Source organism: Wyeomyia smithii, chromosome 2, assembly GCF_029784165.1.
Source record: "Wyeomyia smithii strain HCP4-BCI-WySm-NY-G18 chromosome 2, ASM2978416v1, whole genome shotgun sequence".
Classification (NCBI taxonomy): domain Eukaryota; kingdom Metazoa; phylum Arthropoda; class Insecta; order Diptera; family Culicidae; genus Wyeomyia; species Wyeomyia smithii.
Genome location: NC_073695.1, coordinates 91,875,098 through 91,894,046, shown reverse-complemented (window position 1 = coordinate 91,894,046; position 18,949 = coordinate 91,875,098). Strand labels below are relative to the sequence as shown.

Here is an 18,949-nt window from a genome sequence, read left to right as displayed (position 1 = left end):
ACGTGGACGACAAAAATCAAACAGTATGATTTAGAACGGGAAACGAGAGGGGAGAGAAGAAGTGCAAGAAATTAATGATGTTGCGAGTTGTGCCATCAATAGAGTTTTGGTTGACGAATAGTAAAGTGTGCGTGAAAACCGAAATGTTTCAGATTTTTGTTGTGTTCTGTAATCTGCATCTTGCAAGCTAGTTATTATTCGAGTAGTCCTCGTTTTATTTGGATTCCTTCTTAGAAGGTTAGTTGGTATTGTCAATCATTATGCTTCTTGACTTCTATATCAAAACAAATAATGAGTTCAGTTTTCTGCTTGGCGCATTTTGCGATACAGCTCGGACTCGATTATCCGGAACATTAAATTTTTTTTCATTCCGGATAATCGAGTTTTCCGGATAATCGAATCACACAAAAAATACTGAAAATTTTGCGATTAACGAACATAAAACAAATATTTCTTTTCTTTATTTTACTTGTATGATGCAGTGGCGTAACCAGAAGTTACTTCTGAGGCGAAAGGGGGTTAAATCTTAAAAAGTAAAAATAAATAAATTGGACATTGATTATTTTCACTCAATTCGAACATGTCCCAAACATGCTGGAAGTGACTTAAATGGTAACAAATATGCCAGAAGGGATGGCAAAGGCAAAATTTCGGAATAAAAATTGAAAACGGACACAAAAAAAAAAATTAAATAAAATTCCGGATAATCGAGTCTAAAATTCCGGATAATCGAATTCCAGATAATCGAGTTTCCGGATAATCGAGTCTCCGGATAATCGAGTCCGACCTGTACCTCCAGGAGTTCAAAATACGAATTCAATTCGCGTTAATTTTTTATTCGTTTTGTAATGCTTGTCACGTGCTGCAAAACACGAACTAATTTAAAAAATTGAACCATACCCTAAATTTTATTTATTCGTAGTACCTTTCGTAATTGATAGGCTTTCTGAAACAATCCGAATTTTTACTAAACAAAAAACTATAATATTAAACAAATATTCGATCAAATGGCGCATGCGAGAAACCAAGAAACTGCCAAAGAGCAATTACAGTATTATGCATCATTTTGTTTTTTTTTTGTTGTCCTTCGTGTAAGTAATAGCAAAGCAGTTTATAGAAATATTTTCCCAACCTAATAGGCGCCCCTGTTTGGTGTAATGCTATCTCTAATAGCAAAAAAAATCTTCGAGGCTTAAAAGGTACATCTAAGGTTGAAGCAATGCAAGCGCGATTGATGTAAGCTAAATATTCGCAACTGAGCAAGCATCCGATTTGATAAAGTTAAACGTTTGGAAATATTTGCCAATTGCGTTCAAAATTAGTATAATTTTGATACGATTTTTTACTCGTCGAATTATGATGGTTACTTATTAGCAAATTGGTGCTGTCGTTTGTTTCAATATAGTGTATGGTTTGCAACATTTATACCAAACGTGTTATCGAAAGCGATGTGTGTTTGCAAAACAGAGGAACAAATTTTCCATGTTAAGTTTTCTGCTTGGGGATTCGCGGGTTCAAAATATTACGCTTTTGCTGTGTGTTAGTGAATTGGTAAGTAGTTGGAAAATATACCTCATTGCTCCACTGATTGTTGTAGTACTATAGAGAGTTGGTTATGGAAATTGAAAGTATTATATTTACAAGTATAGACCGGTTTAGTTGTGCACATGAGTATACAGTCTTCAATTCTTTAAGATAGCGATGTAGGTTCAAGAGCCGAGCCCTAGCTTTGGAAACATATACCAATAAGATTGGTATGAAACTATCAAATCACTAACGAGCGTCGATGTAGTATGAATGATGTTTAGCATTGCGTTTTTGAATGAAAATGATATTGCATTTTTATATATGCGGGTTGATACGTACCGCCCTAGTGGCCATCATGACAGGCGGCCCATGTTGCGGCGTGTCCTGCATGATCAACTGTTGCTCTTCCGTCGCGTCTATATCCATCATTATGTTGTGATGCTGCATTGTAGGGCTGTAGGGCGGTGCTGCATCGGGATCCATAGGTCCCGTGGAGTTCTGCGGATAATTTTCAGACTGAAATGTGTTAAATGGTTTGATTCAATTTAATCCATATGTAAAGTTTTTAATAGTAAATTTACAAAAATTCTGATTCAACAATTGAAATAACACTTTCAACTGTTTTCACGAGATTCGGAAGGAGAGGCGTATTTTAAAGGATATTTGCGAGCTAAAAACTAAACACATATTGTTTTTTTTTATATTTTTGAAGTAATTTAACAATACGTATGGTGTATGTGTGTGTGTTTCTAGCAAGCGTCATCTTCTAGAAACATTTAATCAAAATCATTCATTCTGGGAAATTTTTACATTTTTGAAGGGACCTTTCTGATTTACTTTACATCAGAAATCGTTATTTGTAGCCAAAATGTATAGTTTACATGCAAAAAATATGAATTCCGAAAACGTTCAATCTATAATCAGTGCTTTTGAGTAAATCAAAAATAATTTGTTAAAATCTCAATGAGCGCTGACGGAGATAAGGGGCTTTTATACAGTAGGGGAGAACTGTACAAAACTCACCAGGTAAGTATTCACGCAGTTTACAGAACTTTTAATAATTTTTAAGCAACATTGTCTATATAATATATGTTCATGACGTATACTCGATTATAGTATTATTTTTAATAAATATTGCCCTTGCTACCAAACAAGTTTGTGGCCAGACGCACCACAAAAAAGGCTAATATGCTTCAATGCAGAAGACTAATAAGCTTCTAACAGAAATTAGCACGCTAAGTGAGAAGCACTTGAAGTCTCAGAAGTGAAATCCAAAGCAATGGGATATAGGGGAGGATCGTACAAAATGCACCAGTTAATCATTTGCGCGATTTACAGCGCTTCTAATCTATAAGCTTTTATGATTAACTGACCTGTAAATAATACAAAAGTTTTTTGTATTATTTACAGGTCAGTTAATCATAAAAGCCTATAAAAAATTCATGAACAATTACATGTTGGACAGAACCACAGCCAATTGGGCAGTTGTTCAAGTATTTTAGTCATTATGGCACACCTTTTTATATGAGAACTGTAGAAAAGCTGGATTTTCATGAGCAAAGCAATAAAATTCGTCATAAAAAGCCACATGTGTAAGTATTTTGGGGAATTAATAGCATAGACCATCTTACCCAACTGGTGTGTCTGGTACGGTTCTCCCCTACCTAAGTTGTTAAGTAATCTTTTGCGGCGCTTCTTGGTGCATTCTACCCCAATTTTAATTTTGATCGTTTTTAGGTAAAAGTTGATAAAAGTAAGTGAAATAATTTGAAGTATTTATTGTATCATGAATTCTAAAAGTGTTAGAGTTAGAGGCACCACTTTTTGTATTATTTGCATTAAGCATAAAAGCTTTAATTGAATTCATGAATAATTACATGTTGGACAGAGCCACAGACAATGCTACAGTTATTCAAATATTTTAGTCATATGAGAACTGGAACTGTAGAAAAGCTGGGTTTATATTGCGCCATAGATTAACAGCAGAAAGATCTCCGAAATATAGATCGGAACTTGAGTGACGTATATATTGGATGCCATTACCGTTCTTAGTGCGTCTTGTGGTGTGAACAAACTATCATCAAACGACATAATGTGGTGCTCATTTCAAATGACACGCTAAAGGAAAGCAAAGTGTTATGATATGCGTCAGTGTCTCCATCAATTGAGACAGTCATCAGTTTCATTTGAAATGACCCGAAGAACACCAGACGGAAAAGAAACCCGTAATCAAATCGTTTTAACGGCGAAATTGTTTATCGTGACTCGATGATAGTAACCGAAAGGAATCAAATTAATAAAACTGATCGAATCGAAATGACTGCGTGAAATATTCAGTTTCATTGTTGTGTCTCGAAAATGTAGAGCCCAGGTTATAATACAGTTCTTGTTTCTAATCTTTTTTGCTGTGTCCAGCACTTCCCATGCTAATGCTGGTTAGCGTGCTTTGAGTGTGTTTCATCATTTTGTTTAAATTTTCCACCTGATTTAGTCTGAAATTTGAAATCTGCATTTAAACTAAGATTCGTAAAACAAGTCTGCATTGGATAGTTAAACAAATAGACAAGGATCCCTTGCGAAACGTAGTAGGTAAAGGTATAAAAAAAGAACGATTGAAAATAAGGTTTTTTTTTTAGTGAGGCCGTTAAAAATTTTATTATCGTTTTATGCCATCCCCCAACCCCCATTAAAAAATCTTCAATCACCATCAGCAACAGAATTGCAGTTTTTCCTTAATTGCACGGAAATAGAAGTCGTGTATCCCTGCAATGATAGACGATGCGAAATCAACGGCGCTCTGCTCCACATATACTGACGGTACTGTTGCTTCTAACAGCATGTTTTCTTTCAAGATATTAGTTTTTATTACGCTCTAGCAGCAGGTTTAGAAATTGTTCAAAGAAAAGGGATGTTATAAACTTTTCGAAAAACTCTTTACCTTCGAGACATCAAATTGGTCTAAGTTCATGGAAGCATATATGAATTGACCTATTGGGACGGGGAGACTATGTCGATTTTTTTTTATATTGATATTTATATTATAGAACATCACAGGGAATGGTTGCACAGTGGTCGGAAAAGGCAATATGACGAACTCTTTTGTGCTTAAACGGTTGATGTTAGCCAAAGACAATGTTCATAAGAATTGTTCACAAAAATATAACGGATATGTTGATAATAAAATTTTTTGATCATGGCCTACAGCGAAGATACATGAATAGTTTCTTCAGCAAAGTTGTAGAACTTTTCAAAATATGAAACTTTGAAGAAGATATTAAATTTCTATGACGTCTATTTACAGAAATACAAAGCATTTTCGCTGTCAACCTCCTCAAATTTAGTTTTTCTAGCATAACTTTTTAAATATTGTTTTTTCAAGAACATAATGTTCTAGACAAATATGACCAACATAAAAACACAGGGTTCTTTCGAAGACAACATGTTGCTACAATCGTTCTATACTAAGCTAGAGCGTTTTTTCATTAAATTATTTCCGAGATTTAAATGCGTATATCAGTAGAGTGATGTTTTAGGTATGTATGTTTCTGAAGTTTTCTATACAAAAATGCACAATTTACCTGATTAACGAACGATGATTTGTGAATTTATGAAACAGATAACTCGCAATACTTTCAAAATTAGTGAGTACACTTCTTAGGTATATTTAGTTGTTGATAGGTGCATCCATCAGTCATTCAACGTGAGTAAAATGAACACATAACAGCAATGTTTATTGTTAATTAGGGTAGGAAACATATTTTAAGCAGCTTTAGGAGTCGCCTGTGTATTGAGACGAAATACTTGAAATCTGTAAGGTGAAATACGAACATGAGTATATCGATTTGTTCTCTACCCTTTTCTCTGTCAGCACTTGTTTTCTGATTCTAAAACCGATTCAGCAAACTTTAACAATGATCAATTGAAGTTCCCTATCGACTCGAGGGACGCTATTCCAATCACCCCGAACCTTTTAAGCAGTTTGCATCTGTTTTGCAGGGGATTTATTTCAGCACCCGAATAGCGCCTGAATAGCTGCAATATTTTTCGTTTGAGTTTTTTCAAAGTTTTTTCCGTGTTGAACGGAATTTGATGTATTCGTAAGACAGCTAGTCAATCAAAGTTTTCGTTTCCATCATTTAAATTGTCGATATTGATCAAAATTCAGGAGATCGAGGCCCGTTTATTTCGACTGATTTGAATAGGCACCGCTGCTTAAGCCGTTTCTTACCCTATTTATTTCATCTTCATCTGTCTCGTTTTCACTCTCTGTGAATATTAATATAAGCTTAGCATCTTTTGAAAATTCTCGATGCTTCTTTTGCGGTTTGACCCGCAAGCCGGCAATTACTGGATCTTAAGGAACCAATAGACGACGTTTAAGATCACCGTTAGTAACAGTTCGTGAAATTTTTCGCGTGTGATTTAGTCTGAACCTTTTTATCACTTTGTTCAGTGACTCTTGCGCTTCTTCAGATAATTGGCCTGATGGAATATTGAAATGGTTAATAATGTCCGCACCGTGAAATAATATTTTATGGCAAATTAAACCAAGTGAAAATGGACACCAACAAATGAGTAGTTTCCAAACAATAGTGTTTGAATTTTGATGCGTTAATTTCCCGGCCAGATAAAATGTACTGTAGTATTGTAGCAACGTTGAATTGCATGTGGATCATTTGTTAGTTTCCATATATCCTTGGTTTCACTTGCCAGCAACAGTCCATATGTTATGTGCTAATTTTAATCACGTCGAATGACTGATTCATAATGGATGCACCTATCAACAACTAAATATACCTAAGAAGTGTTCTCACTAGTTTTGAAAGTATTGCGAGTCATCTGTTTCATAAATTCACAAATCATCGTTCGTTAATCAGGTAGTTTGTGCATTTTTGTATAGAAAACTCCAGAAACATACATACCTAAAACATCACTCTACTGATTCATTTATGAATTGTGAAGTATCAAAGTTCAACTAGCTTATAGTACAAGGTCTAAGCTTTAAAAAAAGTATTTGATGATGTGCACCGGTTTGCTTCTTTCTCCCCTATACGCATTTAAATCTCGGAAATAATTTAATGAAAAAACGCTCTAGCTCAGTATACAACGATTGTAGCAACATGTTGTCTGCGAAAGAAACCTGTGTTTTTATGTTGGTCATATTTGTCTAAAACATTATGTTCTTGAAAAAACAATATTTAAAAAGTTATGCTAGAAAAACTAAATTTGAGGAGGTTGACAGTGAAAATGCTTTGTATTTCAGTAAATAGACGTTATAGAAATTTAATATTTTCTGCCGAGTTTCATATTAGTTCTACAACTTTGCTGAAGAAACTATTCATGCATCTTCACTGTATCAAAAGTTAGATTTTTTATTTTTATGATAGTAGGCCATGATCAAAAACTTTTCTTGTCAACATATCCGTTATATTTTTGTGAACAATTCTTATGAACATTGTCTTTGGCTAACCTCAACCGTTTAAGTACAAAAGAATTAAGTTCGTCATATTGCCTTTTCCGACCTCTGTGGGTTGGTGTCTGTCCATGTCGTCTGTTCTAGGAATGCTCACATGTAATTGGTTTATTGTTCGCGTAATATTGTCCTTGAAACTTTTTATCAATTTTGCCGCTGAGCTATGTGATAATAATGATAACTAGCATATTACAAAATTGTCCAACATTTTATCTATCCAATTTGACAATTATTGTTATCCATAATGTAATTATGCTACTATTACGTTTGGAATCTGACGCAACATTTGCCGGTTTCATGTTCAATTTTACAAAATGCATCCCAGTACAGAAAACACAGACGTATTCCCATGTCAAAAATACTAGAAAAACACGAAAATATTATTGTAAATTAAGTATGTTCCCACTTTTTAAAGATCCAATATTTTTCTACAAAAACAATCTTAGCTAAACAATGATATTTGGCTGAGCTTGGGGAAATGAAACATAAAAATAGCTAAAATAAAAAAAAACAGTTTTTTTACAGTGTATTTTTTTTAATATAAAACTATTATCCACAAGTTTGCCAAAGTTGTCATATCGACAAAACAAACCGTTCTTGCTCATAAAATATGTGTAATCATCAATACCCTCTTTACGTAATCCTTTTTCAAAATTTAGTTGTGATTCAAAAAACAAAAACAAAAAAGAAACATACCAATGGCACCAGTAAAGTGTGCAATGTTTCAGTCAGATCAAAAATGGTCGATTAAAATAGCTGTCCGTTTTCCGTTAAGTTGTACAGTATAAAATTCTGGTACGCACAAACTACGATGTACCATGCACCTTCTTTTCAACGTTATCGATGGGGACGCAACATCATCAATCCGTGTTTCCGAATTTTCAATTCTCACCATGGTACACCGTTTTTAACTACACTTACACAGCAAAAATATAAACTTAATTTTCCTACTTCGAAGTTTAGGAAAAAAAACAACTGACCAGTACTATTGACAGTGCAGAATAATTGAAAAAAATTCGTTCTTGTAAGCGTTATCATGATATGTTTTGCATTACATGTACATAGCTAATCAATGATATATAAATATGGGTAATACATAACATACCTGCGAATTTTCTCGTTTCCTCAATCCAGCGGAATGTTTGTAGTTTTTGTAGCAGCCACCACCAGTCATGGCGGGATTGCGGCCACCACTCACCGAATCCCCTTCCTCTGTGCTATTACCGTCCGCTATGGAGAGATTGTGTCCTACGCCAGGATAAACGAACAATTAAATCGAAAGATACCGTCAATTGCAAAACTAGAAATGGGTTTTTTGAAGCACACGCACGCACGTATCAATTTGGTAAAGAAATATATGTACGTGGCACATAACTGTTAGTGCATAATAGGTAATCTGTTCATGACATTTGCACTCACTTTCTGTCTCTAGGATATTAGTCCATCCGTTCTATTCTAGTAGTTATATCTAAACATGTTTAAACTGCTTCTTATGTTACATGAACTGTTCTATGGACACAAACATTACTATAGTTTGATATTCTCGTATCAGACATAGGACCTTGCAGTTTGTATGTATGTACCTTTTAACGCACGCAAGCCTTATGAATTAAACTACAGTCACTTCTAAAAGAGACACAGTCATAGTGAAGAATCTATTAAATTTAAACAGACGAGAGTAATTTTTGTTGTTGCGATAAACTAAATGTATGAAGCAAGCAACAACATAAGGGAAAAACACTGGATCATAGTACACAAAATGACAGCCTATGCAGAATAATAACATACATTGACTAAGGAAAAGTAAAATAGTTTAATGAAAATGAGCATAAGCGTTCACTCTTTATTACGAAGGTTGAAAAAGAATTAACAAAAATATTGAATTGCCAACTAAAAGGAATACAGATACAGTTTTTGTCCAAAAATTGTGTACAATTTATTGACAAGCTATGCCATTCTGTTTTTGTTTCATAATTATTACACATAACTACGGTTGGTACAGAAGAAATAGTTTTTAACTTTCTACTAGAGTGTACTAATACAATGAATTCTTATATTGAGGGATTTGACTGCTTGTTTTGTACAAGCAGGGTTCGGTAACGATTTATTCTTTCGCTCAATCTGTTTGGTTCCTCAAAATTTAAGAGCTTAGATCTCAGCAATGCTTCCGTAGTCAGTAGCGATCTAATAGCGACGTTTTAAGATTTGATTATTTTTCCTATTTGCGCTGTTACAAGCGGTAGCTGTACGCATTTAAATTGCTTAGAAACAACATATAGTTGTAGATGAATATATCAAGCGCTACAGTATAGTGAGTGCGGTATAATAGGTTTCATAAATGATTTGCTACGTACAATGTTGATTTAAAGCAACCACAAAACACCAGCTACTAAGCTGTCAGTTTGTATTATAGTAGAAAAAGTTAGTTTCACTACGGTCACTTTAAAGACTTTAGAGTTTAGAATTATTTTGCGTTTCGTTCTGGACGGCATTTGCAATTGATATTTCAAGGAAGTAGTTCAGTGGAGGTAACAACTAATCCAAATGAATGATTGAAAATTTAAAAAAAAACAACAACATGTAATTGTGCGTTTTGATAGACTGCGGCTTTAATTCGCCGTTATGGAAATAATAAACTGTATTTTTAAAAAGTATAGCAAGAAGGGATCATTTTTTTCAAACTATTAAAAGCAGCTTTTGCTTAGAATAGTTTTGACCAAGATGAAAACAAATCTTATGTAGTAAAACTTGAAGGCTTTTACAAGCCATGTTTAGTGGTCACGGTTAAATGAAGATTTAGCTTGGATATCAGGTAATCAAAGTTTGTAAGCAGCTTATTTAGTTATTTATAAATATAGTTTATGCATCTGAAGACTTTTCAGAAGAGTTTTTAGTTAGTTTTTTCTCAACTGTTAGATGCGTGAAACGTTTCATATTACACATTTTAGCATTCCACCCGATGCGTTGCCATAGTAGCCCGTTTCAGCAGTCTAAGCTCTTTTAAACACCAGAGAAAATTTTTTATAGCTAGAAATAGATTCTATACATTAAGAGCAACGAGGATTATGATTGTGGTGATTTTAAAGCAGCTCTGTCTCTCTATCAATGCCGCCAATAAGAAAATCCTACAAATAACATTCGCTACTGAGAAAAGCGTTTGAGTACTTTTTAAACAGTTTTATAGTTATTAATAACGCGACTTTCTCATAATTTAATATCATGCTAAAATCGTGTCACTGTAAAAGATTACATAAGTTTAAAGTGAATTTGTTTTTTATAAATTGATTTTTTTTGCAGCGCAAGCTATGCTGTTCATTACATCTGAAGCTACCGAAATTCGATTGTTCCATAAATGTTTGCAGACTCTATTTTCCTGAATCTTGGTTGTTAAGTATGGTTACACAGTCCTATCTAAGCTGATATTTAGTGCACATTTCCCTTCTAGTTGACTGTCCTCATGACAGCCTTTGAATTCATAATCTGTAAGACTCGACTCGACAATTATTGCTATGAGTGCGAACAACAAAGTGTGTTTATGTAGTGTATTATAGTCGAATTATTTTACATTCTACATCAATACATTGTATTGGTTCTCTGTTAGATTTTGTAAGCTACGAGTTTTGTTGCTTGATAAACAATAACGAAAGTTATGACATAGAGCACAACATCGAGACAGGTTTTCACTTGCATAGTGTAAAAGTTTGGCTATCTAAGAAAATCACTGAAAGGGTTTATCATACTCGGTGATTCGGCTCGTAGTTCTTCATTCAGTTCTGCCAATCTGGAGGATAGTGGTGGCTGCCGGCGTCTGGCTGCCAACGGTGTGGCTAGAACGGATTCATCTGGCGATTCCAACAGATCACTTTGTTCACCTGGCAAGGAAGCATCGGGCATTTTACATTTAACCGTACAGTATGAAAACGGTGATTGTATTGGGAATTTATTACAAAATCTAATTCTGGATTATATTTAAAACTTTATTCTATAGGCCTCTAGGAAAAAAGAATCATCGATAACGACCAGCAATATTTCCCCATTTTCGATCGACCGATTCAAACTGAAATTGAACGCACATTTCAATTTCCAAACTAAACGACAACTAATGCAAACAGTGAGTTCCTGTTTTTCGGAAATATATTGCTAATCATTTTAAATGCATGGGAAGCGTTCTCTAATTTTGTTCTGGTACAGCAAATAAATCGCTCGTTGGTGTGGTGCATTGCAGATAAATAGGTCAAAACTTGGCAACAAATAAATAGTTTAATTGAATGCGAAACAGTATCTTACATGAATGCCGAAAATCAATGATTCATCGCACAGTAACGCTATGAGGGGAACTTCCTGCAGGGCAGCTTGCACTAGCAGAAGGTTCGCTCATTGACTTTCGGACTAAGCATTGCTAATATGAAGGAGAATAGCAATTAACGGGAAATCTATGCAATCCAACAACTAAATCAACTAATCGGAACAAAATTTAAATTTCAATTCGAAAATATTGCTGGTGTTGTTGTGTGATTTGTACAATAGTATAGTATAGTAATCGTGTTAATTTGACTTGTGTGTAATGTAACAATACTTTTGCCTAAAGTTTCCCTATTATCCTACGCGAAGTACAGTAGTTCCAATAGACAAACAGAAAGTTTGCTGATTACATTTGGAATGTTTTTGTTTTGGTGTTACGCTAATTGATAAGATTGTTATTCATTGCATTTTAAAGAGATCCTTTTATAAAAAAGTAAATTTATTTGACCAAACTTTCAGCGTATAATTTTTCGTGGTGTTTTGTCAGCTATACTCTATGCAATTGTTTTGTTAAAAAATAATACTCTCAGTTAGTTAATATTCGAACGAAAATTTTTGCTTTAGTTCTATTATTGGCAGGTTCCTTGCTATTGTTGGTGATATTTAATAATTTTCGACAATTGAAACAATAGAAAGAGAGAGCTTGTGTAACTACTTCTTCCACGTATTTAATTGAAATAAATTGAAAATGAAAACATAGTCCATTACGATTTCATTCAATGTATGTGTAGAATTCTGACAACCACGTATTGCAAGGCAAATTAGTATTATGACGTCATTTTTAGATATGATAGATATGTGAGAATGCTGAAATCATGCCGTATTTTGTGATTTTCGCGCGATGTCATTAATTTATGTTATGATATGTAAGAATGAAAGAGAGAGAGAGAGAGAGAGAGAGAGAGAGAGATATTATGTCTATCACAAAATAGTTTTAAGCTCTTGATTACTTTGTTTCTTTTTGCGTATTTTACGTGATCATTTTGCTAGTAGCGAAAAGTAGTAACATGGATTTCTGCAATTCAATTAAATAGAACGGTAATCAAGTAACGCAAATATATGAAATGTGTTCTGAAGAAGTTGTCTTCGGTAACATAAAAAATATGAATAGGTTTGTGCATCTTATTTTGTCAATTAGCACAGTGTTTTATTATTCAGTTTCTGAGTAAAATATTAAGAACAGTTAGTAAACTCTTAAAATCCATAGTTTTTTTAAATTAATATCAATGTTGATTATTATGAGCCTTTTGAAAGCTTGGATCAAAAAAACAATCAATTAAAAACAGGTTCATTAAAATTTTGATTGAAACTGAGGCGGTTTCAGGAAAATAGTCTAAAGTGGTATTTTACCAACAGTTTCAATACTTTCGAAAGTGGAACTCCATACGTCATTTCGAAATTCTGAATGGTGACTTCAAGTTTACGTTCTGTGCGTTCTTAGGATATTGATGTACAGTCCCTCTACAATTATGGGTCAGTTAACGTGTTGCCTAAATGTTGAAAAATGAATATAAAATCGGAAAAGTTATCAACTATGAATGTTTTACTTTCCATTTCTGTATTCTGATGTATACTGTCGATCGACAATTTGTTCCGCTGCAGCTGATGCGTGTAAATCGGTTAAGGAGAAAAATAGTACTTGCTTGGCAAACGACAGAATTATGGGTTACTTTTGGCATTCAAGATCATTTAGTTTATAAAATCATCAAAATCCATCACAAAAGTTATTTTATTGTTGTAAAAGCTTTATTATAAAGTATTTTATTAGGTCGTGATGTATTCTCATGCAAAAGTAATAAAAATAGCCAAAACATGGACTGACCTACAATTGTGCACCGCAAAACGTATCATTACTACAATTATGGGTGATTCACTTATTGCAACGAGCAGAATTATTGGTTTTAGTAACATTTTCATTTCAATCGTATGAATAGGGTTACAATTGAGTTATAAAAAATACCACTGCCAATGAAAATTGTTCGGTTTCATGAGAATGGACGTATTTGTGTAAAAGTGACCCATAATTGTAGCTGACTCATAATTGTGGAAGCTCTGTAAACGATGCGAAATATTTTTGAAGTGAGTTGTGCTAATGCATCAATGAAATATAAAAATTGATTCTCAATTTTGAAACCTTTGATCCCGAGCATCGCCGGGAACGTTCAACTAGTGTATTAATATAACTTCACGAGAACGCTAATAATCAACGAGAGCAGAAGATGTGACTTAGGCTTCGGAAAAAAATATTCTCATCCAGATTGAACCCTTGAACTAAAAATGTAGTTGCAGGACAAAACACTAAAATCAGTTCGTACACACGTATTTACTATTTAAATACATTTTATCTATAGTACATTAATTATCAGAAGTAGTAGAGAGGTTACATATCGCGATTTTGATGCACTACAACTTGGTGTGAATTGAATGCATGCATCATAGGTCATAATTTGGGTCAATTTGATGATCTCGTGTAAACCATGCTGCTATTCGAGTTTTATGGAGGCTAAGTCTTGTTATAAGTGTTACCATTGGTATGAAACTGTATTTAATAGGCAAATATCAGCGATTCCTCGCCAGCGATATCATCCTAAAATACTGAAAACTGAAACGAACATTCTGATCAAACTTTGTATATATTTTCGCAGGAAGACGCAGGAAGGTCCATAGGTATTAAGACCATTCTGACACAAAGTTTAGTTTTATTTCTCTTATTTTGCATATGTCTTTTCACATTACCAAAATCTGGGAAGCTTTTGAAAAAAAAAATTTCCGTTAACAAAAAAGCGATTATGCGTGGAAAAATTATGAAAGCAAACACAACATTTCATTCAAATCAGAAATACTCATCCGCAATTCCACAAAAAATGGGCCATTTTTGATTTTGCTGAACTTTGCATAGACGTTTCTATGGGCAAAAGATGCCATTTTGTGCTATTGGTTTTATTTTTTTATGCTCGACTCATTTTTGAAAAGTTCTTTAAAAAGGCTATGTTGGAAAGGTATTGATGATTACAAATATTTTTAGAGCCAAATGGTTTGTTCGATCGGTGCAAAGATGTAGGTAATAATTGGATCTTTCAAGAAAAAAAAATACACTCCAGAAATATTTTTTTCCAAAAAAAAAGATAAATAAAAATTAAACATTATTATTTAAAAAAGCTAATTTTTTAATCCATTTTTTATGAAAATTACAAAAGATTACCTAACATGAGGACTGTCCGATTATGGAACAATCAATAAGAAAAATGTATAAATTAAAAAAAAATATCTTTAATTTTTTTTACAGGATGCATTTTTCCGGAAGGACAATATTATTATCTACAACTTTGCCGAAGACACTATGCCAATCAAACAAGCCGTTTTGGCTGTAAATATTTTTTAATCACCAATAGAGTCTCTACTGCTCAAAGAAACGTATTTGAAATGTTTCCGCCAAATCAAAAATGACAATAAAGAAAAAACTTCAAACTGTGACATTTTCTGTAAAATTGGTCTCATGTTTTGTTATTCACCTATTTCGCGAGGAAATGCACACGTTCTAACGGTATATCAACACAACAATCATTTGGAATTCTTTTTTCCTAACTTCGTCTAACAATAGACAGAGGTTGTATAAGCCTTACTACCGCTAGCCTCAAGTATCTTATCATTTAATGGCCAAATGTAATCAATTTCGTTAACTTTCTGCATACCATTGGACGAATCTTTCCTATAATTCCTTCGTCAGTTGCAGTTATATTTTATTTATTCCATTTTTAACCTACCAGAGTTTTTGTTTTGATCAAGCTTCCGTCACGACATGTCCTAGATAGAAACAGCAAAACCCGTTGCCCTGATCTTTCCGCAACTCGTGCTTCGTATAGCTTCTGCAGGGTGTGGGTCATTACTAATTTCAAGCGCTCGTTTCTTGTTGCAGCCTTATATCAACTCTATTCCTCTTATGCACTCGGTAGCGTTCTCGGTTGGGGTATAAATTATTCAGCCAGCTATTTTTTCTAAGCAATAAAGCGCTTTCCACATATAACTTCTGGTTGGCGGCGGAGCTGCGAGCGGATTACATATTCTAGAGTTTGAGCGTCATAGTGGGTGCAGTGGTGGCCTTTACAGGACAACCGAATTGCTCGTGATGGCAGGAAGTTTCACAGTAGCGACCGTCGTCGTCGTGGTCATCAGCTTTCCGCGGTGCTGCAACAGATGTCCTTGAAGTTAAATTGCTTATGTTTCCTGTTGCAATAAAGTTGTGTGAATGTCGAATAAATTAGACTCTACTTCTGGCTGGTCGGGTTATACCACAAAATGCATTGAGGTAGCTTTCGGGTCGAAATAAATGAAGGTTCGAGCAAACGACACACACCGGATTTTTCCTGGGTACTAGCTACCTAGCATAGTAAAGCTCTGTTGGTCAAAATGACGCTCTTGTTCTTTGTCCTGGGTATAATTTTGCTACTGAAATATTTTGGAGTGTTGCTTATAAAATATTAATCCTACCAACTTACTATTTGATTACAGAAACATTTAGAACTAATTTAAACTGGCGATACATTCCAATACAGTTGAAATACGCATTTATGTGTCCAGCTGTTTGCAAAGCACTTGAATAACTGATTTTAAAGTGCAAGTGATTTGTATCAGATTCTAGTTGTTGCTTAAAAAATTACTTTTTTTATAATTATCTGAACTTTTTTGATAGTTGTTGCATTCACATTTCATGTGTTCGTTACAAGTCTGTGTGTCACCAAGAAGCAATAAATTTTGTCACAAAACTCAATTTGTCAGAAGTTATGTTCTCGTTCTCGAAGTGCACTTCACACTTAATTCACAATAGAGGTATAAAGTCTGTGTCTATGATTTTGTCACATTTGCATCAGTGGAAAATTGGCCCATGTAAAACCCAAAGAAGTTGATTTATAGTGGAAGGTCATTCAATCGGAAAAAGCATGTCAAGCGACTGAATTATCGCCCCTGTTCGTGAATGCAGCCGAAACAAGCATGCACGTACTGTGTGCCGAATGTACTTCGTATCCGGAGTGTTCTCTGGTTACTGTTAGCTAATGGCATTGCAAGTACCGTGGACATTCTGTACCTCGAAGCCACATAGTATCAATTTTACCGAGCAATTTGCATTCACGTGCGGGGTACGTCAAGATACATATATCCTCACAGTTTACTGTAACCAAACAGCGGTATCACATCATGTAGGTGTAGGTAGTGATTTGAAATTTAAGCAATTGCTTTTGCCCAATAAACTGGGCATAAATTGAGTGAGCGTGGAAATGTGGACAGCAAATAGGCGGAACTGAACCCATTGGTTTTGGGCTGCTCACAGTTTCAAACAAGAAGCTTGTGTTTGCGAGTAGTACGAAAAATTATAGTAAAATTGAATAGGGTGTATTGTGTTGATAATCACGACGACATGCAAACTGCGTATGTCTTCTTTTGTTTTGGCCTTAGAGATAATCAACATTTTTTATCTGCTATTCTTTGCTTGGATGCTCGAATTTATATACGAATTTTTGCGACTTTTGTCGATAAACTAACAAGTTTTTATTGATATATTTTATTCTCTTGTCGACGTCAAGATGAAAGGCTCAAATGTCACTTGGGTAGCAACCATCCTTAAATGGCCGCTATTGTGACCGAAGTCTAAAGTAGCTCACCCCAGCCGGAATCAGTCTAAAGTTCTTCTGTAGCATTGTCAAGTTGGAAATGGCATTACAAGCAAGCAGTACAAGTCGAGAAATATAAGTAAAAATAAATTTTTGATTCCTTTTCCATATTTTTGCACTACTCTGACGCCTTGCTGGTATTCACCCAGAACAAACTGCAAGCGAGTGTGGTGTGATCCGAGCCTTAGGCGGAATGTTTTTTATATATACCGTACCGGCAGCTGCAATTCAGAGTTGCATCCAGCACATACCACAGCAGTCACAGGCATAATCGCAGAGTGCAAGCGAACCGTGCTTGCCGGTGGATACTAATTCAGTTAGTTAATTTAATATTTTGCAGCTGTAATAAGTACTCGGGGGTGTATTGTAATTTGATACCTCTTTAGCCCACCTACGTTCGCATGCGGTTTTGTACGGTAAGGGATTTTCGCATTGAATATTTAATGCTTGATGCAAAGCCGTAGTACTCTGAATTGCCCGTTGACACGATGTGATGATGGCTGTTTGATCCGCGGTGAACTTTGGTCGTGATTTACAGCATTTTTTGATGCCTGATGATGTTTGATGGGTCGTTTATTATTTTATAATATTGGTTTATATTGTGCTGATATTACTGTTAGTTATTTAGGAGAGAGTAAATGGAATAAATTGTCCTACATAAAGTTAAATTTGATGTTGAAACTCGAGTTGATTTAAATGCAATTATAATAGCTAACACAAAAAATCCAATCGGAAGTGCGTTAAAAGGCCGCAGATTATTTGCTCGTCGGTTTCGTCGCTCCTACGTTTCTTACGGGAATGGTTTAATTTAATCTATGAAGACTATTCGCATTTTCAGCTTGGCTTAGAAACGCTATAAGTTTGTAGTTATGATCTCCGGTTTGAGCTTTACATTTTTCTTTTTCCCTTCTGTCGACCAGTTGTCAACACAGGTTTGCCCTGGAGCTCAAACTGGAAAAAATGAAAGATTATAGCATTTTATCCGTTCCTGTGAATTTTGGTGCTCTATTATAATCTTTAATTTTTTTTTGTAGTTTAGGTTACAGCACAAAACCTATGTTGATCAGTGCTTTGAAAGTCTGTCTTGTATTATACTGAAAACCGAACAAAAAATTAAAATAATTCGAAAATCGTTCTTGCTTATCTATGAAAAAATCTTCACTGTCTAAAAAATTTGAAGTGCGTTGTATGGAATGCATTCGATAAAAATATGCGTATGGTAGTTCTCGTGTTGTTAATAGTTTAGCGTTGTTTGTTATTGAGCTTTTATTTTCTAAGTGATGCTAATTACAGTAGCAATGAATCTTAAGACTGAGAAAAGTTATTTCTACAATTTATCATAAACGCCCCTAAGTTTCCTTCTTCAATGTATATAAACTATATTCTTCAGACTTGTTTGAGTTGTTATTGTGGTTAATTTTAAAATATATATTTATAATCATGACCATATTGTTTCCAATGAACACACATAGTACAACAGTGGAGTTCTCACGCGGAGGAAGATTGATAAGCTTGTATTATAAAATTCCACAATTTGTATGTTTGAAAATAGAGAAATGACTGAAAAATTAAATAAATTACATTGATCTACATGAAACATAAAGTCCGTGACACTGAAACTGAAGCAAATTTATAAAATTAACACAGGCAGTTCACCAGCAACTAAATCAAGAGACGAAAGTTATGTTTGAAACAAATTGAGTGTAATAGGTTCGTATGTTAGAGAATGATTTAAAATAAAGCTTCTTCTACAGTAAACGACTATTCTACCCTATAGTGCTGTTGCTACTGTTACATATTACTGCTGATATTGTGAGTGCTATAAATGATCGCGTATCGATGACTATCGAGTACGTAAACTAGAAAAGCCAGCTTGATGGGCTCGCATTCTTTTGTTAACTGAAATCGTGTTTTCTGCATTTTCTATTGAAGTTAGTAAGCGTTTACGATCAAAAGAAACATTTAGACTGTGGTTTGAAAG

General features: G+C 34.4%; 1 protein-coding gene across 11 annotated transcripts in view; it reads right to left on the bottom strand.

Moving 5' to 3' along the window:
• The window catches only part of LOC129722324 (potassium voltage-gated channel protein Shab), a 207,125-nt gene that overhangs the window by 48,412 nt on the left and 139,764 nt on the right, over positions 1-18,949 (bottom strand). For 7 of the 11 annotated variants that reach the window (XR_008727591.1, XM_055675679.1, XM_055675678.1 and 4 more), the window contains 4 exons: positions 10,741-10,872; positions 8,106-8,248; positions 1,867-2,043; positions 1,573-1,599 (listed from right to left, as the gene is read on the bottom strand). Coding sequence is in view for 10 of the 11 variants with exons in the window: in XM_055675679.1 (XP_055531654.1) it covers positions 1,573-1,599; positions 1,867-2,043; positions 8,106-8,248; positions 10,741-10,872 (479 nt within the window). In the remaining variant the exon portion in view is untranslated. The remainder of the gene's footprint in view (positions 1-1,572; positions 1,600-1,866; positions 2,044-8,105; positions 8,249-10,740; positions 10,873-18,949) is intronic. The other 4 variants (XM_055675682.1, XM_055675685.1, XM_055675681.1 and 1 more) reach the window with 3 other exon arrangements.